The sequence below is a fragment of the Ictalurus punctatus genome, chromosome 16 (assembly GCF_001660625.3).
Source record: "Ictalurus punctatus breed USDA103 chromosome 16, Coco_2.0, whole genome shotgun sequence".
Taxonomy (NCBI): domain Eukaryota; kingdom Metazoa; phylum Chordata; class Actinopteri; order Siluriformes; family Ictaluridae; genus Ictalurus; species Ictalurus punctatus.
In genome coordinates, this window is record NC_030431.2 from 6,934,505 (window position 1) to 6,961,660 (window position 27,156).

At 38.5% G+C, this 27,156-nt stretch overlaps 1 protein-coding gene across 4 annotated transcripts in view; it reads left to right on the forward strand.

Annotated features, from left to right (window-relative positions):
* The first annotated feature begins 1,055 nt into the window (after positions 1–1,055).
* pi4kaa (phosphatidylinositol 4-kinase, catalytic, alpha a) overlaps positions 1,056–27,156 on the forward strand; it is a 50,936-nt gene continuing 24,835 nt past the window's right edge. For 2 of the 4 annotated variants that reach the window (XM_047160891.2, XM_017489244.3), the window contains exons 1-23: positions 1,056–1,248; positions 3,228–3,344; positions 5,944–6,037; positions 7,195–7,283; positions 7,761–7,833; positions 7,950–8,212; positions 9,122–9,188; positions 11,720–11,868; positions 13,819–13,884; positions 13,997–14,093; positions 16,544–16,609; positions 16,777–16,968; positions 20,402–20,502; positions 21,643–21,772; positions 21,908–22,037; positions 22,302–22,397; positions 22,518–22,701; positions 23,346–23,446; positions 24,126–24,294; positions 26,201–26,251; positions 26,376–26,484; positions 26,613–26,749; positions 26,968–27,101. In XM_047160891.2, coding sequence (XP_047016847.1) covers positions 1,153–1,248; positions 3,228–3,344; positions 5,944–6,037; positions 7,195–7,283; positions 7,761–7,833; positions 7,950–8,212; positions 9,122–9,188; positions 11,720–11,868; positions 13,819–13,884; positions 13,997–14,093; positions 16,544–16,609; positions 16,777–16,968; positions 20,402–20,502; positions 21,643–21,772; positions 21,908–22,037; positions 22,302–22,397; positions 22,518–22,701; positions 23,346–23,446; positions 24,126–24,294; positions 26,201–26,251; positions 26,376–26,484; positions 26,613–26,749; positions 26,968–27,101 — 2,711 coding nt within the window. In that variant the 5' untranslated portion in view covers positions 1,056–1,152. The remainder of the gene's footprint in view (positions 1,249–3,227; positions 3,345–5,943; positions 6,038–7,194; positions 7,284–7,760; positions 7,834–7,949; positions 8,213–9,121; positions 9,189–11,719; positions 11,869–13,818; positions 13,885–13,996; positions 14,094–16,543; positions 16,610–16,776; positions 16,969–20,401; positions 20,503–21,642; positions 21,773–21,907; positions 22,038–22,301; positions 22,398–22,517; positions 22,702–23,345; positions 23,447–24,125; positions 24,295–26,200; positions 26,252–26,375; positions 26,485–26,612; positions 26,750–26,967; positions 27,102–27,156) is intronic. The other 2 variants (XM_017489243.3, XM_017489246.3) reach the window with 1 other exon arrangement.

The following is a 27,156-nucleotide window of genomic DNA, read 5'->3' on the forward strand; positions in this document are numbered from 1 at the left end:
AACATTAGGTGTAAAGAAACTGTCTCTGTCTTGGTGTCTCCCTTATTTACATTGCATATGTAATACACTATATACACTTGATATGGATTTAAATATCTTTGGCAAATGTAATGAAATGCCATTTTTGTGTCATGATGCAAAAGCAAGTGCAGAAATGTAGATGTTTGTTGTGTGTGTGATATGGGAGCATAACACTGTGTTTAGTCTGTACGTAAGAAGAATATTTGTGCCTAATTAAGATATGGATATCTTCTGTATTAAAATGTTTATACCTTAAAAATTGATGTTGTATTGAGTGTTAGTGTTTTATTGTGGTCACTAACTGCTATTGCTATTGTACATCTGGTTCTGTGTGTATAACTGTAATGTTTCTGTCCATGACCCACCTTTACTTCACCGTTTAGAAGACCATATAGTTGGAGTGATACCAGATGTCATGAATTATTGTATCTGGTTAATCGTGAAAAAGGAAATACTGATGGATTTTACTAGATCATATGTAATGCTCATCCAAGACTGAAAACATTTACACCTTTCTATTATACCGACAAATTTATTTTTAATTCATCTCACAGTGCCTTTAAATTATGTTCTTAATTTTCAATAAATCTTGGTGACTGGACATGAACTCGTGTGGGGGTTTTTTTTTAAGCAAGAAGCTAACTGGTTATTTCTACTGTTTTTCAGCTAATGAATGAACTGAAGAAGGTTTCTTTTTTCTATTTACAATGAGTTATTACTACTGCTATGTAGCTAATAAATGAACCGTGGAAGGTTTTTGTTTACAATATCAAGTCATTGCTACTGTTATGTAGCTGATAAATGAACGGAGGACGGTTTTGTTTACAATTTTTAGTTATTTCTACTGTCATGTAGCTTAATAAATGAACTGTGGAAGGTCTTTGTTTACAATATCAAGTCATTGCTACTGTTATGTAGCAAATCAACGAACTGAAGGAGTTCTTTTTGTTTACAGTGTCGAGGCATTTCTACTCTTTTACAAGCTATTATCCCGAGGAAGTTTTTTAATCGCTTTTTTTTTCAGCGTATTCACGAGGTGTGGCCTCTCTTGCTTTCCGTACTGATTGCCTCTCCGTCATTGCTGCCAAGAGATGCATCGATATTAAATTTTCCTACTTTTACCAACTAACGATGGCTGCTAAAGGGGGATCGAGGGGGTTTTATTTTAACACTGTGTTGTCTTTAGCCCGGTCCTTGGCTGCTCATCGCCCAGCTCCAATTGACAAGGTAAATTCAGGACATAAACATTTCAAAGCGGTCATACAGGCTACAAGCTAGCATGCTAACTCCACTTCCTAGAACTAGCCGCTCGCGTCAAACTCGTAAAAACTCGTCTTTCTAGTCAGTTTCCTGATCTCGGTTATCAGATTATTATCTTATTTCTTATGAAAGCATCACCGATTCACTTTTCATACAAGCACGGATAATGGAGCCGAAATGACGGGATATAAATGGCAGTAATATCCATCAGATACAACCTGCAGTCCTGAAAACATTAGCACTTGTTATTAAACAGTACTGCAGTAGTCCAGACAACAGCTGGGGTCATATTTTGACAGCCTTCATAGGGGTTAAAATGTGTTGACCGTTTATATTTTACTTCAATTTATTTCGCATTACACATAGTCACAAAATAGAACGTTATATTTACACAATGTTCTAATTTCCCCACAAGCTATGTTATGGATTAGTACATTTTAGGGCCCTGGACAGGAGCCTAAGCAGGGTTCTCCTTCCCAGCCTGTTACACATGAACCAATGCCTGGAGCTCTGACCACCACACAACCAAACAAAATAAAAACGCATACATTACTACAGCACACAACCCGTATGAGTATTTGAGAAGCCTCTGTGCTATGCAGAAGGCAGTCTTCCCTTAGGTCATTTCCTGTTTCACACTTCACAAACACATCCACCAAATCAGGAAACTGTTGCTCTTTAACAAGCTCAGACTCGTTGATCAGCACTGACCGCATGGGGAGACTTTTCTTTGGCCCATTTTATTTTCGAGTTTGTTTTAAATCTACTTCCCCTTCTACATTAGTCACCTGTCAGTTTCCCCTCCTGCAGTCAGCTCTTCCCTTCCGACAACATGAAGCCAGTTGACTGCATCTTTACAAACTGCTGCTTCCGCTGCACCACTAGTGATGGATCGTTCGTGAACAATTCATTCATTTTGAACGACTCTCGGGAATAATATGTTGTTCATTTTGTGTTGGCCACGCATGCACAGCATCCCTTCATTTATTTGTAACGTGGAAAACCACATAGGCGCTGTACGGGAAGTAGAAACGAAGTCTTCTGGTCTGAGTCGTTCCTTCTTTTGTCACGTGACGGCTGCGAAGACTATGTGCTGGAAACAGAAATGATCAGTTCACCTTCTCAGTCTCTTCTCTGTCTAATCATTTCTGTCTCTTGTACATAGCCCATGAGGCTGGCACAGGAAAAAGAATGAACGTCTCGTACCGGAAAGACCCAGTTGAGTCATGAATTAATCGATTCTGTTTCTCTGGCTGTCGAAAAATTTTACATTTTTTAATTAAATTCTGTTCAAATGAATCCAGGTCAGTAAGATGATCCGATCTTCCGAACAATATGCACCACGAGGCAGTGTAACGCACTCAAAGGAAAGTGCTGTCTGCCGTCTTCCACATACAGGAGCTCACACATGTTTGGCTAGTGCCACTCATGACAGGGGAGTGGTATGCATCCATCCCTTCCTCCCAGTGAGCGACCAGTCTTGCTTTCTTGGCTCCCGGCCACGATGGCTGTGGGATTGTTGAGATTTTTCTCATGATACGATGAATGCTTTGCTTTTCCTTTTTAGGTTTTCTTTTCATCTGAGCACTACACACTTCATGTGCTTTTATGGATATCCATGTTCACTTGTCTAGCTCTAGCTATGACCTCACTGTCCACTCATTGGTTAAAATTCAGACCTACACCCCAGTAGCATTTCCCGATTTATTTCAGATTCTGTGACTTTATATTCATTGGCCTGTGTTCTACATATTGTGGTGTGTGTGTGTGTGTAACAGCCTAATCATCCACTTCAAATCTATGCTTTTAAGGGTCCACTAGTGACCAGGGCCCCACGCGCATGACCAGTAGTCTGTTCCCGTTATATATACTGTATTAATTAAATAGCCAGTATTGTAACCAGGTTGACAATTATTCAACTAATCAGTTGCTATTTGATTCTTTAGGTCCAGAAGCTACAATGCATGTGTCCAGTGGATTTCCGTGGCGTTTTCCAGCTAGACGAGAGGAGAAGAGATGCTGTGATAGCACTCGGTATTTTCCTGGTGGAGTCTGAGCTGCAGGTACAAAACTTTTATCTGGTGATTCCAGTAGACAAATTCATTCACTACAGTTATCACTCTGCAGTGGTTCTCCAACAATGGTAATGCTTCCTCCAACCTCATTGTCCCTGTTAGCGGTCTGTATCGGCAAAAAAAACCTCACTCTAACTAGCCTTTCTGCTTAACTAACCCCGAAGGTTCCTTTACTAAAGTAGCTACTGTCATTAGTTGTCCTTTAGGGCCCTCGATGCTGGCTAGATTAGACATTTGCCTTCTACTGATATTTAATTGCAGTTTTTTGTTATTCGTTTTTGATAGAAGTTGGTGCACTGATTCTGATGAAGGAAAATCATCCAGGTCGATTGTGGATATTTGTATTTTGTTTAAAGATCTTAGTTTTTGGGGTTTTTTTTTCATTTAGTACCGCCCTTCAGAAACTACATAAAATATTTACATGTGTCCCAGAAGACAAAATAATAGCAATTCACACTGATCATCCTCTTCAAAAGTTTACTCCCGGGTCTTAATGTATCGTGTTGAATTCTTGAGCATCAGTGAACGTTTGGAACTTTTGTAATAGTTGTGTACGAGTCCCTCAGTCAGTACGTTTACATGGACAACAATAATCCACTCTTAACCCGATTAAGACCATACTTTGATTAAGAAACTACCATGTAAACAGCAATTTTTAATTACCTTAATCTAATTAATAATCTAAGGTCATACTCAAAGTAAGCAATAATCTAATTATGACAGGTGGAGTACTCCTCTTTTAGTCGGATTATGGCTGTGTATTACAGACATGTAAACACCTTAATCATGTTATGAATGTCGAGTGAGAGTTTTCACCGCATTTTGCAACAGGACACAATCAAACACGGCAGTTTTCTGTTTTACAGAAAGAGAGTTTGACTGTGTCCCAAACTGCATACTTGCCTAATATAGGCCTGTAGTGAGGGAAAAATACATGTATCTCGGCTACTATATAGACGGTAAGTACGCGATTTGGGACGCAGCCCACGGCTTCAAGCAGTTGTGTATTAGCACGTATAGCATGACAAATAATTAACTGCACTTAAAGCGTACATAAAAAAATAAATAAAATCATCCAAAACTGTATACGGTACCATAACGAAGACGAACTGTATGTTGATGCGTGAAATTCTGGAAGGACGTCGGACGGCGTGGCGCAGTGACGAAATGACGCGGGCTGTTAATCTAATTATGTTCTAAAACATGTAAAACGGGAACATGACAGGAGTATTCTAAAAGCGACTCATATGTACACCTTAATCACAATATTCTCTTAATCAGAGTAAGGTCAATAATTAGATTACTGCTGTCCATGTAAACGTAGTCAGTGTGAAAAAATCATATATAAAGTGTCAAAATCATATATAAAGCAAATAATGTGCAGGACCTGGAGGATTTTTCTGAAGAACAGTGGGCAGTTAAACTGCCCACGACAAACAAGGGACTCATGAATAACTATCACATAACATTAAAACAGTCGTGGATCGTCCAGGTAACAACACATAGGATTAAGAATCAAGCGTATGTAAACTGTTCATTTGTGTAAATTCAGTTATTATTGTGTGTCTTGTGGACTAAATGTAAACAACTGTTATGTGAAATAGCTTATTCAGGGCAGGACTAAATAAAAACACAAAGAAATTTTTATGATCCCTCTTATTATTATATTTTAATTATTACCATTTTGCAGATTCTACAAGGCGTATGTAAACATGACCTCAGCTGTACTTCATACAATAAGATGACTTGTATATTTATATTTTCTCTAAGCCCAGCAGATTTAGCAGACTCTGTGAAACAAAAATACAACCAAATTCGTGCCAGGTCTTTCTGTTGATTTGTGTCTATGTAACGTCACTCTTAAACATTAACTAATGTATGGAATAAAATATGACAGGGCATGTTGTTACAGAAAATTAATTGGGCTGTTATTTGAGAAATCATACTTTTTCAGTTTATAGTTACATTTAATGTTGTGGAACATCCATGCAGGTAGCAAGGTTGGTTTTCTCTCGCTGTCCTCATAGTTTTCTTAAAAAAAAAAATTAAAAAAAAGTGCAGTTACCAAGAAACCATGAAGTCCTCTGTACTGAAAGCTTACAATGACAAATTTATCTTGTCCTTTATAAAGCTTGGATTCTGGAGACATTTTTCTTTGTTAAATAACAACACTTGTGAACTATATTGATGATTAGGCTTAGATTATGTAGAATGCCTGTCATGTGGGTTCCTGGGAATGAGCCGTTACTATAGAAACAGTGACATATTGACATACTAATCAACACCTTTTGACCAATCGGATTCAAGAATTCAACAGCGGTGTGGTAAGTTTATTAAAAAAAATTAAAAATAGCCTACTTAAATAACAAAAAAAAAATCTTCATAACATAAATCAGTACAAACAAATGAATGACAGTGAAAATAATCACTTACGATACAATACACTGCAGGTTCTTCATATGAATTTTGTTGTTAGAAAAATACACATGTAAAAGTTAAGCAGTTGTTTGCCCTACTGTTTGTATATAGAACTGACAAATGTAGTTTTTGGCCTTTTTAAAATAAATTTTTTTATTTTTTCTCTAAGCACAAAGATACTATTGTCCCGTACCTCCTGGGTTTGCTGAAAGGACTGCCGAGAGTGCAATGGATTGAAGAAAGCTCTGAGAGGAAGGGGAGAGGTAGACCACTCACACTTCTCCTAGATTTAAAATGCACCTATTATGGTTTTTCAAATATTACCTTTTATGAAGTGTGTTATAGAGCTGTTTGTGAATGTAAGAAGTCTGCAAAGTTTCAAAAATCAAAGCGCACGACAAATGGAGTTATTGACTCCCAAAGAAGGAACCAATTCAGAACAGCTGAAACGAGTCGTTAGTAATTCCAGACTTACTTCCAGTAGGTACTTCTACGTAGGTTTGTAACAAAAAGCCCCACCTCTGGTTTTCATCGGCTGCTCGTGAACAGACGGAGCTGAAACTTGTTATGGTAGTGGCCGTTTCCTTTTTCGACATCCGCTGACAGTGGTTGACCAATCACAACAGACTGGGACATCTGACCAATCAGAGCAGAGTATGCTCTCTGAAAGGAGGAGTTTAGAATGAATCATTTAGAACGGATCAATTTTAATTTTCATTTGTGACACTGAAGAAAAAAAAATAATGCTGGAATTTGAGCACATTAAAGTGTTTTTTGACCTTGTATGCATGTAAATCTATTCTCCATCCATCCATCCATCCATGGATCCATCCATCTTCTACCGCTTACTCCTTCTTCAGGGTCGCGAGAGAACCTTGAGCCTATCCCAGGGAGCATGGGGCACAAGGCGGGGTACACCCTGGACAGGGTGCCAGTCTATCGCAGGGCACAATCACATACACACTCACACACCCATTCATACACTACGGGCACTTTAGACACGCCAATCAGCCTACCATGCATGTCTTTGGACTGGGGAAGGAAACAGGAGGGAAACCCCGCAGCACGGGGAGAACATGCAAACTCCGCACACACATGGCCCCGGCGGGAATCGAACCCCGGACCCTGGAGGTGTCTATTCTATTGTGTATATATATATTTTTAGATACTTTATTTCAATTCTATTCCTATTTAATGTGTATTCTTTCCTATCTGTTTTTGTGTAATTGAGCTGCTGTAACGAGGGAATTTCCCCAGTGTGGGATCAATAAAGGTTATCTTATCTTATCTTATCTATGTGACCTTTAAAACAAAATTAGGCACGTTTCAAAACCATAATAGGTGCACTTAAATAAATTTTTTTAAAAAAAATGAGTCATTCAAATTCAACTTTCCTGTAACGTTCTCACTATTCCTGCAGAAACTCTCCCCGTCGCTGAGAACTTCTGCTTTTGCTTGGTAACTATGCTTTCAGACGTCGCTCAGAGGGATGAGACCTTACGAATCCAGGTAGGTGCAGTGCTGCAGTCCATCAGAAGCCAAATCTAGAGTACCTCTATTCTGAATTAAAATATTTTGCTCCCATTTTTTATTTACTTTACTGAAATAGATTTTTTGAGATTTTGGTCCTGTATTTATTTCGATATTTTAATTAGAATATCTTATTAACTATTAATTATGATTATTGAATCTATCATTCTGGACAATCATACAAGTATTATTTGATACAGAGATTTCCTCTGTTGTTATGCACAATTCCTTCGGACTTGTTATTTGATATTTGTTAATGAAATATATATCGGACTTTGTTCCAGATATTCAGGATATTTTCACTTGTTGAGATCTTTTTTTTCTTTTCCTTTTGCAGTGCATTTAAACAAGGTCTTGAGACAAACAGAAAAAATAAAGGAGTCGTATTAATTATCCATGAATCATTATGATATTAAATGATTGATTTTGTAATTATTGATTTCTCATCTTGTACAGATTCTGGAGGCTGTGATGGACCTCATGCAGGTCCTCCTCGAAATATGTCGCAACCCTGACGATCAAGATAAAGGTCTGCATCTAACTGTCTCGCATGTGCTGATAAATCCCACCTTTCCATTAAATATGGGACATTTTTAAACGTCACTGGTTTTGGCTTATTCAGAAAAGGTGTATATCTTTACCCAGAATACCTGTGTCGATACACTCTGCCATGTTTGCTGGGTGTGGTGCGAGCGTCGGGGCGGTACAGCAACACAGATGAACCGCTGCTGTCCAAGCTGTTCCCACGGACCACAGCGCAGCCGGTGACTGCCTCGGACGAGCCGGAGTCAGTGAGGCGGCGCTCTTTCAACGACTTCCGCTCCATCTTACCCAGCTCGCTGCTCACCGTGTGCCAGAGCGACACGCTGCGCCGCAAAACCAGCAGCGTCTCCAGCATCTCCCAGCAGGTGTGGGCCTGCAGTGCCATGCCTTACCTTATTATCAGAGCTTTATTTAATAAAGTAGTGCTGTTCAGTGTAGTAGTTTGACCAAACATGTGACGTGAATCGAAAAATGGTGCCAAATTTATTACATTTTTTAAAAATTAACTTTTAAAAAGTGAAAAAAATTTCATACTCCTAGTAAAGATTACATCTTTCTCACACACTTTTGCTTTCAGTTGAGAATGATTCCATGTAAGAAGCATACCTTCTGTTAGGTATAAATTTTTTATTCGTTCATTTAGGAATAAAACATGACAGGGCTTGATATTATAGGAAAATAGTCAGTCACACAATGACGGGTCTTGTGTTTTATTCCTGTTATACCACAGCATTTTTTGTTTGTTTGTGGTTTTTTTGTTGTTTTTTTTAAATTGAGAATTACATTTTTAAAAATCTTTTAATAGTTGCATTTAATGTTGTGGAATGCTCTTGTTATCACTTATGTTACAGAATAATGTAAACAGCTATTCCTTCACCAGCCTCTCTTTTTTTTGTGTCTTGGAGTTACAATGCAACAAAAGTTTACACAGCACTCACACTGGGGACTCTTTCCAGAAGTATTAAATAAACACAGAAATCTTTTCAACAATTACATGTTTTTTTAAAACCTGCTGTACAAGTCCCTGGGAATTAGATATTGAAACTATAATGTATTAGAACAAATGCATGACTATAACCTGTGATTTTTTTTACAATGGGCGCTACTGTCACAGCTGCTACGATGGCTAATTCATTAACACCTTTTGACCAATCAGAATGCTGTGGTATAAATAATGAATAATGTCTTGATCATGTCAGGCCTTTTTATGGCAGGTTGTGTTGTATCAATGTACATCATGTAATCATGATTATATCCTCCATGTTTTATAACAGGCAAGTCCAGAACGTACAGGATTGCCTCCAGGCTCTCCTGCTGACCCTTCCGCGCCTTACTTTGAAGGTAATGTATCAACATCGTAATCATCATAAATGTCAATATGAACTCAAATCCTCTTTGAGCTGATATGTCACAGAGCATGTTCTTGATAAAAGCAAGTGTGACTTGGTTTTATAATTAAAAGTGAATTCAAATCATCTATACACACTGATGAGTTACGTGATACAGATTTATTATCTTTATTCACCAAGCACGCTTCATTTCTCTTTGTGTTATTTGTTGTTTAACAATACGCCTTCATGTAGCAGTATGTAAGGGGGACTGATACTGGAAAAGCAGCAGCTGTATTATTTATCTGTATGGTTAATTATTAATAATATTAATGTCAATCTTTTTTGAGGGTAAGTATATTACTGATAGGAGCTGTTATAATTACAGTTGAGGCCAAAAGTTTAAATATACCTAGGCTAAAGATATTCGATTTCAGTTTTTCAGAACTCTGCATGTTTGCCATGTTACCATACATTTCTTTTGGCAAGTCAGTTAGGACAACTATTAACCCCAACGTTAATTTTAAAACATTCAGTTTGAGTCAAAAGTTTATATACATCAAGTTGTCTCTGCAAACAATCTGGAAGATCTCATTTAGAAGCTTCTTATTGGCCAATTGTGATAAATAAGTTAATTGTGCAAGTTAAATGTGGCTGTAAAAGCACCTACCTTTAGAGACAGTACCATTGAAACCGTGGCCAAATTCACTTCAGCAGCTCATTCAAGACCTTATGAAAAAAAAAGTCCAGTTCCTCAACCGAACCCCACAACAATAACAAAGAAACTGGTGAAGGAGTTACAGATATCGGGTGCCAAATATGTTCATCCAACATTTGGAAAGTCCTACATCACTATGGCCTGAAAGAATGTCATGCAAGGAAGAAGCCCCTATTCTAAAAATTCTATCAAAATGCCAGACTGAAGTTTGCAGGTGATCACCAGGAAGAAGACCTATCCTTGTGGAGGATTGTTCTCTGGTCAGATGAAGCAATAATTCAGTCTTTCCGGGATTTCGTGATTTTGCAGTCACAGAAATGAACTCGAAATGAAACAAACTCTGCAATATTCAGAGGAGATTTTTCAGAATTACCCGCAGACTTTCTGCAGATTTGGGCCAAGAAGCATCATGTGACGTCATCACAACTCGCGTTCAGCCAAAGCCCTCTTCGATTCATGTGCGTCGAACATGAGAACAGCAAAAAGGTCTCATTTACTAGCAAACATCACTGCAAAACAAGTTTTTTTCTTCCAATTTCACCGATTCAAGTAGTTTAAAAAAAAAAATAATTTAGAAAAAAGTCACAGCAAAATCAAGCATTTTTGGCCACAGCAATCACAAAAAAAAACAAACCCTGTGAAATCCTGTACAGACTGAATTAACTGTTTGGCCATAAAGATCAGCGCTATGTATGGTGGGAAAAGGGTCAGGCTTTTAATCTGAAGAATACTATGCCATCAGGGGCGGCAGCATCATGTTGTGTGGGTGTTTTACAGGAAGAGGGAACGGTGCACATCTGACAATAGATGGCATCATGAGGAAAGAGGATTATCAGGAAATACTGAAGCAACACCTCAAACCATCAGTCTGAAAGTTTAATCTTGGTCACAGTTTGGTTTTCCAGCAGGACAATGATCCTAAGCATACCTCCAAAGTCATACCAAAATGAAAATGAAAATACTGGAGTGGCCATCACAAAGCCCTGATCTGAGTCCCATTGAAAATTTGTGGAATTTGCTGAGAAATTGCGTCCGAGCAAGGAGGCCCAAAAGCCTGACCAAGTTATACCAGTTCTGTTAGGAGGAGTGGGCAAAATCTCCAGCAAAAAATATGTGAGTAGCTTATGGAAAGCTACCCCAAGCATTTGATTGAACTTGAGCAATGAAAAGGCAATGCCACCAAATACTAACAAAGTGTATGTAAACTTTTGACCCACTGAAAAACTGATATAAATAACAACTGATTGCAGACCTCTTAATCAAATAAAGTAGATACCCTGAGAGAGTGAGAGAGAGATATTAAAGACAAATAGGTGGTGCTCTATTGCTGTTACATTATTTTTATTTCCAGAAAGGTTCACAGGGCATATGATTCAGAATAGAGATATGCATTAGGACTGGGATCCTGCGGGGCATGATAATAAAAAGTCATGCGAGCAGGAGGTTTTTCCTTTTATGTGGGTGCAGTCAGATATTAAATATTATATAACTGCACAAGCAAGATTAAAAAACAGTCCTAGGTCCTATAGCTGAGACCAGTTATGAACTGAGGTTGAACAACAGTTAGAGCCAGCATTCACACACCATACTGACAGTACTGGCATTTCTATCTCTGTTCTTTTATTTAATTTTTTTTTGTTTGTTCTGTTCTCTAGTGTTTCTGGGAATATAGTGTTAGGTTCATATTTATTTTTTAATTGAAGCACCATAGAGACATAATGTCACTGCATAACACCCATGTTGATGATATCATTCTCTCTAAAAAAAGATGCATTTATTGATTGTGCTTTACAATGTCCTTTGTGTATTTGTTTTGGTTATTGCAGGATCATACCTACCTGATGGCAGTGCTGTAGACCCAGACTACTACTTTTCCACCATCAGCTCCAGTTTCTCTGTGTCTCCGCTCTTCACTGGCAGCAGCACTAGAGGCTTCGATGTCCCTTTGGACATGCTGAGGCATCTCCTTCAGATGGTCAGTGCTCCACAGCCATCCATCTCATCCTACTTCTTTTTTACTCTGAAATGTCATATACATCCTTATGGATGAACAGATGGGTAGATGTGTGGATAGACAGATGTGTGACTGCATAGATGAATGAGTATACACTTACAGACATGTGAAAAAAATAAGTACACCCCATAGAATTATTATTATTATTTTTATTTTTATTTTTTTAACGTATTTGGACAAGCAAACATTTGATCCTCTTTGAAACAATGCCTATTAGTAGAGTTGATGCACTCGATCAGATGACACATAAAATTGACATTTTGTAGTCATTTTCATAATTTAAATTACCAAAAAACAGATCAGTCACAGATCAGTGAAAAAGTAAGTACACCCCTACATTTATCACCCCTTCAAATCCATAAAATTAGAATCCGCTGTTCAAGACTGGGTGCCAGTGATTAGAACCTGCTTAGGGAGTGCAGGTGGAACCTGTGTGTGTATATATATATATATATATATATATATATATATATATATATATATATATATATATATATATATATATATCCCTCTCATATCTAGTGTCTGGTATTCCCATTTCTACTGAGGTATCATCATGCGTCATCATGCCAAGATCTAAAGAGTTCTGTAAGGCCTTCAGTAAAAAGGTTGTGGATGCCTGAGTTTGGCAAGGGATTTAAAAAGATCTCCAAATTATTTGAAATAGATCATTCCACTGTAAGGAAAATAATCTACAAATGGCGCAGATTTCAAACGACTGCCAATTTGTTCAGGACAGGCCGTCCCAGCTAATTCAGCCCAAGAGCAAACTGTCTGAGTCTCCAAGAACCCAAAAATTTCATCACAGGATCTGTTAGTAAGTCTTGTAGCTGTTGGTGTTAAAGTGCATGTTTCTACAATCAGAAAGAGATGGCACAAATTTGCATGGGAGGCGTGCCAGGAAAAACCTTTGCAAGACTATAGTTTGAAAATGAGCATATAGGCAAAGACCAGGCCTTTTGGAATAATGTGCTCTGGACAGATGAATCAAAGATGGATAGAGTTGTTTGGCCACAGTAACAGCAGACATGTTTGCCACAGACCAAAGACAGCTTTTCAGGAGAAGCACCTCATACCAACTGTGAAGTACGGTGGTGGAAATGTTATGGTTTGGGGTTGTTTTGCTGCCTCAGGACCTGGAGAGCTTGCATTCACTGATTCAACTATGAATTCTGCATCATATCAAAGAGTAATTGAAGATAATGTGAGGCAATCTGTCTAAAAGTTGAAGTTGAACCGAAGCTGGACCTTTCAACAAGATAATAATCTGCACACTAGCAGATCCACCAAGGAATGAATCAAAAGGAAAAAATGCAGGGTTATGGAATGGCCTAATCAAAACCTGGGTTTGAATCCAATTGAAATGTTGCAGGGGGATTTGAAATGGGCAGAACATGCAAGAAAACCTTCAAACATCTTGCCACTGAAAGAATATTGCATGGAAGAGTGGTCAGAATTTCCAGCAAGCCTGGTGGACAGTTATGCAAAATGCCGACAATAAGTCTTTTCTGCTAAAGGAAGAATATCAGAAGAATATCACATCTATTGATATTTCTGTTGAATAAATGATTCAAAGAGTTAATATTCCTTGTGGTTTTTTTTTTAGTATATCAACTTCATTAATAGGCACTGTTTAAAAGATCAAATATTTGCTTGTCCATATATGTCAAAAAACCCAACAATTTCCATGGGGTGTACTTATTTCTTCACATGACTGTATATAAGTATGTACTTAATTGATCCCGTGAGGAATATTGTTAGAAAATTCAGCACAGTGAAAGTGCCAATAAACAGCCAACAGAACAGTAAATGTACTAAATACAGTATAATCCGAGTAAAAAAATTATGTGAGCAAAGTTGTACTTTGTAATGTTTCACATGATTTTGCACTTGATCCTTCTTTTTAATCAGATTGAACAGTTTGTCGCTGAGACGTTTTTAAAGAAGCTGGATCAGATCATGGTGGATGTTTTGGAGGTAAGTTGCCTTCCCCTTCTTGTTCTTCTTATTATTATTATAATTTGTCACTGATTTATCCTGGTTCAGTAATAATGTAGTACACTCTATGAACCTTTCTTTCAATTTGCAGAGCAATCCTGGTCATCATCTCTTCTACAAAACCTTCAGTGACCCTCTGTATGTGGCTATATTTAAAATGTTAAGGGACACACTATACTATATGAAAGGTAAGGGAGATAAGATATTCTTTTATTCTTTAACATGTAAGGAGTAAAATGAATGAGGCATATTGATTTGTAGTTACGTTTAATGTTGTGGAACATCCGGGAAATAAGTTAGTTCCTGTTATATTAGCTATAAACAGTCGTTCCCTCACCATCTTTTTTGATGTTTTGAAGTTAATTAAACCAAAAAAACACAGCTTGTCAAATCCGGAATGCAGAAAGTCCAGTGTCAAGAACACTGTCCCATGGGGGAAAACTTACTCACTGACACCTGGTACTTCTTTCATAAATGTCAAATTAAACCCCTCCTTACAGAAAACTTCACCATATCAAAGATTACACATTTTTATTTGTTAAATAATAGTGCATTTTAATCTGTTTATTAGTAGGCTCGAATGTAAGTCCCTGTCAAACAGACACTTCTAGCTTCTTCTTCTTTTTTTTTTTTTCTTTTTCTTTTTTTTTTTTAAAAGTCAAGTCTTTAAAAAAAAAATCCATGCAGTGTCTCTTCCAAATTACAAGCGTGTTAAACAGAAAAGCTTCACTTGCCGTGCACCAGCTCTTTCGTGCCAACCAGAAAGAACTTACGGTTCTTTCATTTGTCCCATTTCAATATATCTGTGTAAATATGACCTAAAACATCATCAGATTTTAACACAAGTCCTAAAAGTAGACAACGAGAACCCAATTAAACAAATGAGACAAAAAAATTATACTTGGTCATTTATTTATTGAGGAAAACGATCCAATATTACATATCGGTGTGTGGCAGAAGTATACGAACCTATAGGATTAGCAGTTAATTTGAAGGTGAAATTAGAGTCAGGTGTTTTCAATCAGTGAGATGATGATGATGATCAGGTGTGAGTGAGCACCCTGTTTTATTTAAAGAATAGGGATCTAACTAAATCTGATCTTCACAACACGTCTTTGTGTAAGTGTATCATGGCATGAACAAAGGAGATTTCTGAGGACCTCAGAAAAAGAATTGTTGATGCTCATCAGACAGGAAAAGGTTACAAATCCATCTCTAAAGAGTTTGGACTGCACCAATCCACAGTCAGACAGATTGTGTACAAATGGAGGAAATGCAAGACCATTGTTACCTTCCCCTGGAGTGGTCATCAAACAAAGATCGCACCAGAGAAAGACGTCTAATGGTCCACGAGGTCACAAAGGAACCCAGGGTAACTTCCAAGCAACTAAAGTTTGTGCTCACATTGACTAATGTTCATGAGTCCACCATTGGGAGAACACTGAACAACTATGATGTACATGGCAGGGTTGCAAGGATAAAGCCACTGCTCTCTTAAAAGAACACTGCTGCCCTTCTGCTGTTTGATAAAGATCACGTGGACAAGCCAGAAGGCTATTGGAAAAATGTTTTATGGATTGATGAGACCAAAATCGAACTTTTTGGTTTAAATGAGAAGTATTATGTTTGGAGAAAGGAAAAACACTGCAATCCATCATAAGAACCTTATCCCATCTGTGAAACACGGTGGTGGTAGTATCATGGTTTGGGACTGTTTTGCTTCATCTTTGCCAGGATGACTTGCCATCATTGATGGAATGATGAATTTTGAATTATACTATCAGGACATTTGTCCATGAACTGAATCTCAAGAGAAAGTGGGTCATGCAGAAAGACAATGACTCTTGAGCACGCAAATCTTTCTACCAAAGAATGGTTAAAGAAGAGTAAAGGTAACGTTTTGGAATGGCCAAGTCAAAGTCCTGATGTTAATCCAATAGAAATGTTGTGGAAGGACCTGAAGCAAGCAGTTCATATGAGGAACCCCACCAACATCCCAGAGTTCAAGCTGTTCTGTACTGAGGAATGGGCTGAAATTCCTCCAAGTCCATGTGCAGGACTGATAAACAGTTACCAGAAACGTTTAGTTACAGTTATTGCTGCCCAAGGAGGTCACAACAGATACTGAAAGGAAAGTATAATATTTTTGTGTCATTTGTTTAACTTGGTTCTCTTTATCTACTTTTATGAAATCTGGTGACACTTTAGATCATATTTATGCAGAAATATAGAAAATTCTAAAGGGTTCACAAACTGTCAAGCACCACTGTAGTTCTAGTTGCTCCTCCCGTGGCTATTGAAAAATCAATGATCAAAAAAGTAAACCACTTTGTTCATGTTTATTACACCCACTATTGTATTTCATATCTGTGGTCTCAGTCACTGCTAATAACATGTTATGATATGTCAGAGAAGTGGGTTTAAACAAATTAGTCCCAGTGCACACAAAGTATAATCACTTGAGCTGAATGTCACTGATAGGCTGTGTGAATCTACAATCTTGGCTGGAAAGGAGTCAGTCCCAGGCTCTACTAAATACCATTCTGTGTATTTTGACTTATAACTGCTGGTGGTGCTGTTGCACTTGGTTTCGCAAACATAAAAAATGTAGGCTTGTTTTTATGTATTTTCTCCTTAGCCCTGCTAGTCCATTTACACCAGCCTGCCCTGGAACAGAGAGAGACACAAGCAAGCACGAGTTTGAGCAAGTGTTACGCTAATTATGAATCATTCAGCCAAACTGTGTGCATATTCTAAATCTGCCTAAAAACTGATGGTAGTTGTAAAAATTCCTTGCTATCTTAGAATGTTAGGTAAATTGTTCATGTCCAATATTGTTGTAGACAATTAGACCTTGTGTTTTATGTTCAGACCTGCAAACGTCCTTCGTGAAGGAAGTGCACGACTTTGTGCTGGAGCAGTTCAGCAGCAGCCAGTCAGAGCTGCAGCGCATCCTGCATGACGTGGAGTCCCTGCACAGCGAGCTGAGCCCGCTGAAGTTACGTTGCCAGGCCAATGCCGCTTGCGTGGACCTCATGGTGTGGGCCGTCACAGAGGAACAGGGTAAGAACACCATTATTTAGAAGATTTGTGCACTTTTGAAGTGTGTGTAAGCGCTACAGATAGGGTACTGCTTGCCAGTAGTAGTGCGGCTTGCAGAAAACTCTTTTTAGTAGAAAATTTTGTAGATGTCGGAATGCAGAAAGCCTTCTGTCCTAAAGACTGTCCCGTGGCGGAAAACATAATGACTGACACCTGGCACTGCTTCCATAAAGTTTAAATGAAACATCTTACAGAAACTTCACCATATTAACGATTATACAGTATACAAAAACGTGAGTACACCCCTGTGTAATATCACTTAAATGTAAAATGATTCAAAATTGTATCACTGCATTATTTCTAAGTTGACAAGTAGAGTATTTTCTCTTATGAACTCTTATCAATCAAAACAAATGCTTTTTAGAAAGACTATATTTACATTTACATTTATTCATTCATTCATTTATTCATTCGCTCTTATCCAAAGCGACTTACAAATGAGGAAATACAAGCAAAGCGATATATCAAGTGGAGAACAATGCAAGTAGTGCTACTATACAAGATCGTTAATTGAGTTCTAGAAAAGCAAAGTGCACAGAGTAGGTTTTTTTTTTATTTTGTTTTGTTTTATTTAGTTTTTTTTAACGGATAATATGAAGTTGGGGGAGTTTTAGGGGTTAGTTATGTGTTCGCGGAAGAGATGGGTCTTTAGCTGTTTTTTGAAGAAGGTGAGAGATTCTGCGGTCCGGATTGAGGTCGGAAGTTCATTCCACCACTGAGGGACAGATAGTGTGAAGGTTCTGGAAAGGGACTTAGAGCCACGCTGAGTAGGCACTACTAAGCGTCGGTCATTAATCGATCGCAGATTGCGTGAGGGAACGTAAGCCTTCAGGAGGGTGTTGAGGTAGGTGGGTGCTGTTCCAGACAAGGTCTTGTAGGTGAGCATCAAGGCCTTGAATTTGATACGGGCGGCTACAGGAAGCCAGTGAAGGGAGATGAAGAGAGGTGTGACATGGGTTCTCTTGGGCTGGTGGAAGACGAGGCGTACTGCTGCATTCTGAATCAATTGAAGGGGTTTGATGGAGCTGCTGGGAAGCCCGAGAGTAGTGAGTTGCAGTAGTCCAGTATTGAGATGACTAGAGCCTGGACTAGTAGTTGTGTAGCCTGTTCGGTGAGATAGGGTCTGAAAATACAGGCCTCAAAGTAGAAACTCAATATGACAAAAGTGAATACACCCATGATCTCTGACACACAAGTTTGCAAACCTATGATTATTGAAACAAAATTGAGCACAGCTATGATTTCCATTTAGCCTAATTGCATGAACAAGGTTATAAAATGACCTGTGAACACCAGAACGTTCTCAGTTTTGGATCTATTTGTTATGTCTATCTGCATGTCTGCATCATGGCTCCACTTGGATTGCCAGAGGAATTGAAAAATCTGATCTGTTAGACTTCACAAAAATGGGAAAAGGATACAGGAAGATCGGTGACCAGCTAAAAATCAGTCGAAACACAGTTACAGCAGTAATCAGGAGGTATAGAGCTAGCCATAGTACCACTAATCAGTGCCACAGTGGCCATCCTCCTAAAATTATACCACATACAGGGCGCTACTTGTACAGTCTTGCTCTGAAAAACAGACAGACAAGTGCTTCAGATTTGGTACAAGGGTTATCAGTGGAAATCTGAGTTTCTGTGACAGTTCAGACAGTGTGAAGGACATTGCATAATGTCAAACTATATGGACGGCGTCCAATTGCTTGCTCTTCAGCACAAAACTGCAAGATTTAACTTTGTTAAAGAACATGAAAAGAAGCCTGATGGATATTGGGAACACATTCTTTTGTCAGATGAGACCAAGATAAAATTTGTTCGGCTCAGATGGGGTCCAGCATGTTTGGTGTGAACCTGTCCAGGACTACCACAGTCAATGCATAGTCTTGACAGTAAAGCACAGAGGTGAGAGTGTGATGATATGGGGCTGCATGAGTGCAAAACGTGTTGTGGAGATGACCTTTATAGATGGCATCTTGAATGTCTGTGGATATATCAAAATACTGGCTGACAATAGGGACTCCCGGTCTCCAGAAGTGTGGCAGAAGAGGAATATTTCCAGCATGACAATGATCCAAAGCACACTTCCAAAATCATGCAAGAGGTTCTGTTGAAGAAAAACGTGACCTGGCCTAGTATGTCACCTGATTTGAATCCAATAGAACACAGTTGAGGTATTTTAAAAAGAAAGGTGGAGCAACACAATCCCTCCATCAAAGAGCAGCTGGTCTCTGAAGAATGGCAGAACATCTATCCAGAAATTTGTGCAACACTGGTATCTTGGTATCCTCCATGCCGAGGAAGATTGAGTCCGTTATCAAAAATAAAGGTGTACATATGAAGTATTGGGAAAAAAGTAGAAGATTTTAATCTCAGTAGTGAAAAGTGTACTGAATTCTGATGCTTTGAGTTTCTACTGTGGGGCCTGTATATTTAATACTGTTAGTTTTTATTTTACATAAGGGAAAATACACTACTGTTCAACTTGGAAGTAATGCAATTACTGTAAGGTGATACAATTTTAAATGATTTTGCACAGGGATGTATTCACTTCTGTTTTACACATTTTCAAATTTGTTTATTATTAGACACAAAAGTCCCTGTCAATCAGTGTAACACTGTGACATGTTTTACTTATTGTTTGCACTAAATGACCAAGAACACACAGAACGTCATTGCAGAAAGAACAAAATGGCATTTTGACTCGTCTTGAACTGAATTGTGTTTCTCTGTTATATCTAAAATAAAGGTACATAATTTAAAAATCTGCTTACCCTAGAAGAGAGAAGGGAGAAATTGGATTTATTCCATTTGCAGTTCAGGAGCATCAGACAATTAATATCTGAATACAAACTGAACTGATGAGGCTTATGTTTATTTTGCTAGTGTGTAGATATCAAACAACTTGATTGTGAGAGTGTGACATTCACCGTGATAGGAAATCACATTTAGCTAGCCAGCTTGACTGTTTTAACCGCTGTGTTTGTTAAACATAATCTTTGCAGGAAAACAGCCTAGACGAGATTAAAAATAAAACCTTTTCATATGATTTTTGTGAAATAAATAAAACCTGTGTGTGTGTGTATATGTGTATATGTGTATGTGTGTATATATATATATATATATATATATATATATATATATATATATATATATATATATATATATATAGACATTTCAGCTTTAAGAAACTAATAAGTTATAGGCAGAAAATTCTATTTTGGCCATATTTCTGCTGTTTTCAAGCACAGAAACATCCAATTGGCTTCTCCCATGGTGCCACTCATATGTTCTATGTATTTACTTTAACTTTCTTTTTTTTTTTTCTTTCAAAAGCAACCAGTTGCATCCTTGGCAATAAACAAAGTTAATTTGGTTTATTTCTCTTCTGGTAGCTGCTGAGAATCTTTGCACCAAACTGTCAGAGAAGCTACAGTCTAAGACATCCAGTAAGGTCATCATCGCACACATGCCTCTGCTCATCTGCTGCCTGCAGGTTAGTGCTGGAGACCTAAGCCAAAGCTTCAATCAGAATCCTTCCCAGTTTTAGGGTGATTTTAAGGGGGTCGTAATAGCGTTCAAAACAGCGTTACTATGAATTCAGATTTTCGTACACTGAAAAAGACAGACTATTAGCATCATATAAATATATATAAATTCCTAAATTCTTTTGAATGTCCATGGAGTGTATCTTCTGCCATCATTTACACATGTGAATGAGCATGTAATACAAAGCAGTGTGATAACATGAAATTAAAATTGATCTTATATGACCATGGGTATTGTTTCGACTCAGGACATCTGTCATTGCTGCTGTTGTCAAGCAACTGTTTAATGCCGAACACAACAGCGCTTCACCTTCACGCGTTCGCTGAGAATAGGATAACGGTTGAGAGGCAGGAATTTGGTCAGTATTTGCTGCAAGCCTTTTAGAATCGACCAATCGGTGTGCGAGAAGGTGGGAATTACAGAGAGGGGTTAAAGCAATGCAAACATGCGCACACATGATACAGTATTAGACCATAAACACATCATAATGAAACTAAAGCCGAATCCCAGACATTTTCTCAAATTTAGAAATCCCAGCTTTTTTCCACTTTTTTAATGTCCGAAAAAGAGGACGTGTCCAGGGGAAAAAGAGGACGTGTCCAGGGGAAAAAGAGGACATATAGTCACCCTAACAAAAGCATTTCAGAGAACAATTTGTGTTAGAATTCTACCAAATTAGCTTTGCGTAAAATTTATTTGCTCATGCACCAGGAGGTTGTTCATGTGAGTCACGACTGGCAAGAGAGAACCAGAACTATAATCAAGCAGCTGTCTATACTGTATTGCAGCAAAAGATTCATTTCTTTGGTTTTAAATTAAAAAAATTGCAATGCTGATAGTATTTACATTTTTTTTTTTTTTTTTTTACAAAATGTACCTGGAATCTGATTTCTTTGTTTTTTTGACGTAACTATAACAGATTACAGTTACCATTTTTTTTTTTTTTTTTTTGGTATCCTGATTGTATAACGCTATTACCTGTATTTCATTACTCCTCAAGCCTGGCTGTGACTAAAACTAATGATTAAAAACGGCATATAATAGTAGATTAGAGAGTAAAAGATGTCTTGATGCTGTGTTGTTCTAGGGTCTTGGGAGGCTGGGTGAGCGCTTCCCAGTGGTGGCTCACTCCGTCACCATGTCTCTGAGAGACTTCCTGGTGGTGCCATCGCCTGTTCTGGTCAAGCTGTACAAATACCACAGCCAGTATGCCAGTGGTGAGACCCATTATCTTTGTCACAACTAAAATGGCTACCAATTAGCATACACAAGGACGCTTCTGTTATTAAAGTGAGGGGATTCAATGAATCAGACTTGAAGAATTGAATCTCTTTTGTCTTTTCTGAAAAAAGGGGCCGGTGAGATTAAGATCCACGTGACCAACGAGCATTCCCAGTCCACCTTCAGTGCTCACTCCAGTAAGAAAGGCCAGCCGTCCATGTATGAGCAGCTACGAGACATCTCCATAGACAACATCTGCAGGTAAACGAATGATGGAAATGGCAGATTTTCACGTCACTCAGTATTGAATGTACAGTAGGGAATGTACAGAATGCACACTGACTGTGGAGGGAAAAGATCATTCAGAATGAGTTTCTTTGCAATTTTGTAGATTATTTTAGTGTATTAAATGATGAAGAATGGTGGTATATACTGTACTACCCTACAGCAACATTCCAGGTTGTTTTGGTCCTTTAGTCAGTCTCAAAGTGTTTAGTTGCTTGTATACCATTTCTTGCCATGTAGGTGCCTGAAAGCAGGACTGACCATGGACTCGGTCATTGTTGAGGCATTTCTTGCTATCCTGTCCAACCGTCTTTACATCTCACAGGAAAACGACAAGTACGTCTTTGCTTAACCTCTCTCAAGTGCTGAAACCAACTATCTGTTCTTTCAGAGTAAATCACTTGTATCTTTACAGTTGAAAGCAGTGTCACTGGAATGTTACTACTTCTTTTCTAGGGATGCTCACCTTATTCCGGATCATACCATCCGGGCATTGGGGCACATCGCGGTGGCGTTGAGGGACCAGCCACGTGTAATGGAACCCATCCTGCAGATCCTGCAGCAGAAGTTCTGTCAGCCGCCCTCCCAGCTCGATGTGCTGATCATTGACCAGTTGGGCTGTATGGTCATCACTGGCAATGTGGGTTTGCACATACACAAGTGCTTTTATTATTTTATATTGCTAGATGAAAGCATGTTCTTCATAAATGGGGGCATTTTTGTACAGTGCATGTTGTGTGCTTAAGGCAAAATGTTCTCCTTAATTGAATTCAGCGAGGACATCTGAATGCTGAGTGTGCTTTCACTGGAATCGCCTGTAGTGGAGCATCATTGGTAGTTTTTAGGTTAAGAGCAGTGAAATGGGATTGATGATTTCCACATGGCTTTTGTGTCTCTAAAAGCAGCCTGTCGGCAGAAATAATTAAAATGTACAGTGAAAAATGTATTGCCCTCCAGTACTTTTCCATAGTTTGTAGCATTGAAAGCTGGCAGGCCATAGATAACTCGACAATATGTTACCACCACCATGTGTCACTGTAAGAACCTGTTCTCAGGATGAAGAGTATAGTTGGACAGAAAGTTCAGTTTTCTCTCATCAGACCAGTTTGTGTAGTCATGACATACAATCCCATTTCATTACTGGGGTGAATAGTTATGCAAGGCGCTGTATACAGTATGTGCAGTTAGTAGTAATATTAGTTTTAATTAAATACATAAAAAATCTCTGTTACTTACTGGAGCTGTGTGAGAATTGTTTGTAATATTTTATTGAACATCTTTCAGCAATACATATACCAGGAGGTCTGGAACTTGTTTCAGCAAATAAGTGTGAAAGCCAGCTCGATGGTGTATTCCACCAAAGACTACAAAGATCATGGATACAGGTAATTACATGTGTCACTTCCTGTCATTCAGCAGCGCATATCATAACTTTGAAACATAATATGTATGTGAAACAATATGTGTTTGAACATAATATATGCTGTTAAATGAATTCTTCACATACATTTGCTATCATGGCCAACAGCGGACCTTCATTATTTTACAATACAGCATGATGAGAAAATCTGAAATAGTTGCAGAAAAAATGCAGTTATCATTATGTTATACAGGTATAGATAATGATGCCGCAAGGAGGATTATTTCTATAATATTCTGCAATGCACCATGCGATATGCTAAGAATGAAGGTAGCCTACATATACAAGATGTATTCAGTTCAACTAGAAAGATATATAGGCATTGTTTTGATAAACTGTGGAAGAGCAGGTTTTCTTTAAACCTCTGTTCCTTTTCTTTCAACCCCAAAGCCTTCCAGGATCTGATTTAGAATATGTTTAATCCTGAAACTGGTTGAACAGCTGTAATGGTTAACATAATAAATGCAGAAGTTTCTTGATTTTCCCATGTGATTATCTACCTGTGTCTGCAAGCAAAACAGGTTAATATTATCAGGCCATAGAAGAAATTCAACTTAAAATTTTCTCTAACCAGGTAACGTGTCCCTGGTAGCATTACTCTCATGGTTTTAAGGGTGATATCCTTTTTTGTTTCGTATTTGCAGGCATTGCTCCTTGGCCGTGATTAATGCTCTGGCTAACATCGCAGCTAACCTTCAGGCTGAGCAGAAGGTGGACGAGTTACTTGTAAACCTGCTAGAGCTGTTTGTTCAGCTGGGCCTGGAGGGCAAGCGTGCCAGTGAGAGAGCCAGTGAAAAAGGCCCAGCACTTAAGGTATACGCACTTACACTTTCCAAAGCCTGTTATATTACATAGACACAGATTGTCAAATTCATCACTGACTTAGCAAAATCAATTCATCATGTTGAAATCACCACTGCATTCATACTGTGCATGGATGGGTGATAAATAAATGATATGCCCTTCATGTCTTATGATTGGTGGAGGAAGAGTTAAGAAAAAGGAAAGAAGAATGATTGGCACCCCTGTGAGTTCATATGAGAAAAATATATTTGAAGTATATTCCCATTGATATTTTTCTTTTTTTAAGTACACCTGGGTGACTAGGAACAGGAAATTGTTCAACTATGACTTCCTGTTTCACAGGGGTATAAATATGAGGCAGCACATAGGCTAAATTCCCTTAGTCATTCATAACAATGGATAAGACCAAGGAATATAGCTGTGATTTGCTGCAAAAGGTTGCTGAGCTTCACAAAATGGGACGTGGCTATAAGAAAATAGTACAAGCATTGAAAATGCCCATTTCCACCATCAGGGCAATAATTAAGAAGTTCCAGTTAAATGGAAATGCTATGAATCAACCTGGAATTGGACGTGTGTCTATATTGTCTCAATGCACTGTGAAGAGGACGGTTCAAGTGGACAAAAAATCTCCAAGGATCACAGCTGGAGAACTGCAGAAGTTAGATGCGTCTTGGGGTCTGAAAGTCTCCAAAACTACAATCTGAAGTCACCTACATCACCACAAGCTGTTTGGAAGGGTTTCAAGAAAAAAGCCTCTACTCTCATCCAAAAACAATCTCAAGTGTTTTCAGTTTGCCAGACACTTCTGGAACATCAAATGGGATTGCGTTCTATGGTCAGATGAAACCAAAATTGAGTTTTTTGGCAATAAACACAGAGGTGGTTTTGGCGCACACAGAGAGGTAGCCATATGGAAAAGTACCTCATTCGCAGGGTTAAATATGGTGGTGGCTCTTTAATGTTTTGGGGCTGTTTTTCTGCCAGAGGACCTGGACATTTTGTTAGGATACATGACATCATACATGGCTTGTATACATGGCATCTTATCAAATATCAGCAGATATTAAATGAAAACCTGACTGCCTCTGCCAGAAAGCATAAAATGGGCCGTGGTTGGATCTTCCAGCAGGACAGTGATCCAAAACATACATCAAAGTCAACACAAAAATCATTTACTGACCACAAAATCAAAGTCCTGCCGTGACCATCCCAGTCCCCTGACTTAAACCCATAGAAAACCTGTGTGGTGAACTGAAGAGGAGAGTCCACCAGCGTGGACCTCGAAATTTGAAGGTTCTTTAGAGATTCTGTACGGTAGAATGGACTCAGTTCCCTTGCCACTCCAACCTCATCAGGCATTATAGGAGAAGACACTATTAACTTGGCAAAGGGAGGTAGCAGAAAGTATTGACCATAAGGGTGGCAAGGGTATTATTTTGTTCCATCATGGAAGTATCAATGCAGGTTTGGCAGTGCTTTTTGCCATGTTCCAGCATGACTGAAGGCAGCAAATGGCGTTACCTCTGCATTTACCCTGTATTATTAATGTAGTGCTTATTACACCAGTATAAGGGGATTTGCTGCAGTTCATGGATCTGTAGTTGTTTGTTGTTGTTATTGAGTCTTTATTAATCACATATGCACAGCATGTCAGGAAGCTGGGGTCAGAGCGCAGGGTCAGCCATGATACAGTGCCCCTGAAGCATAGAGGAGCAATGCAAGTTGTACTTGCATTGAAGTGTTAATATACATAAAACAGTAATAAAGCTACATATTGCATTAGGATTATAACATTGTGGAGCCATTATTAAAAGCCCTAATGAATTGGTAAACAACACAGAACGCGACCGTGATTGAAATCTGCACAATTTTTATGAGCTTTTGTACTCAGCATTCTGTCTCTTTCTTTTAGGCTTCAAGCAGTGCTGGTAACTTAGGAGTGCTCATTCCTGTCATCGCAGTGGTATGAGATTAATTCCTTATCCAAAAACGTATCTGTAATGACATAATGGTTTTCTTCCTATATTGTGCACTGTATTTCAGAGACTTTAAAAAACATCAAAAAATCGACTTTATTTCATTTTCAGCTCACCAGACGTTTACCACCGATAAAGGAGGCTAAGCCCAGGCTGCAGAAGCTTTTCAGAGACTTCTGGCTCTATTCAGTCGTCATGGGCTTTGCAGTGGAGGGATCAGGTGAGCCGTAATTGTAAAGCAGTACTTAGTATGGCTGCGTTATCCTAGTGTACAAATAGTACATCATACTACTGTATGTAAGAGTGGTATGCAGTTTTTGTGAATTAATTTTGTAATGTCTTCTCCAGGTTTATGGCCAGAGGAATGGTATGAGGGTGTGTGTGAAATTGCCACTAAATCCCCTTTGCTGACATTTCCTAGTGGAGAGCCTCTGCGCTCAGAACTGCAGTATAACTCGGCTCTGAAGAATGACACAGTCACTCCGGTATGTTTAATTGAGCTCCATTGTGGAATCTCTTAGAACTTAATTCTGAATGAACCGGTCATTTAGTAAAATATGCGTCGTTAACCTACAATGGTGGTATATATCTGAAGTGCAATAGTAAGGTTATGCTATACAGGAAAGTGCTGCAAAGTTCTTAGTGTTGTACAGATCTGTGTTTAAGTAAGATGCACTTACTTATGGGGTTTGTTTCTTTGTAGGCTGAGTTGAATGATTTGCGAAGCACCATCATTAACTTACTGGATCCTCCACCTGAAGTAGCAGCCCTTATTAATAAGCTGGACTTTGCCATGTCTACCTACCTTCTATCAGTCTACCGGCTGGAATATATGAGGTACTTCAGCGGTGTACTTGTATAATATGTAAGGAATAAAACACGATGCCATGTG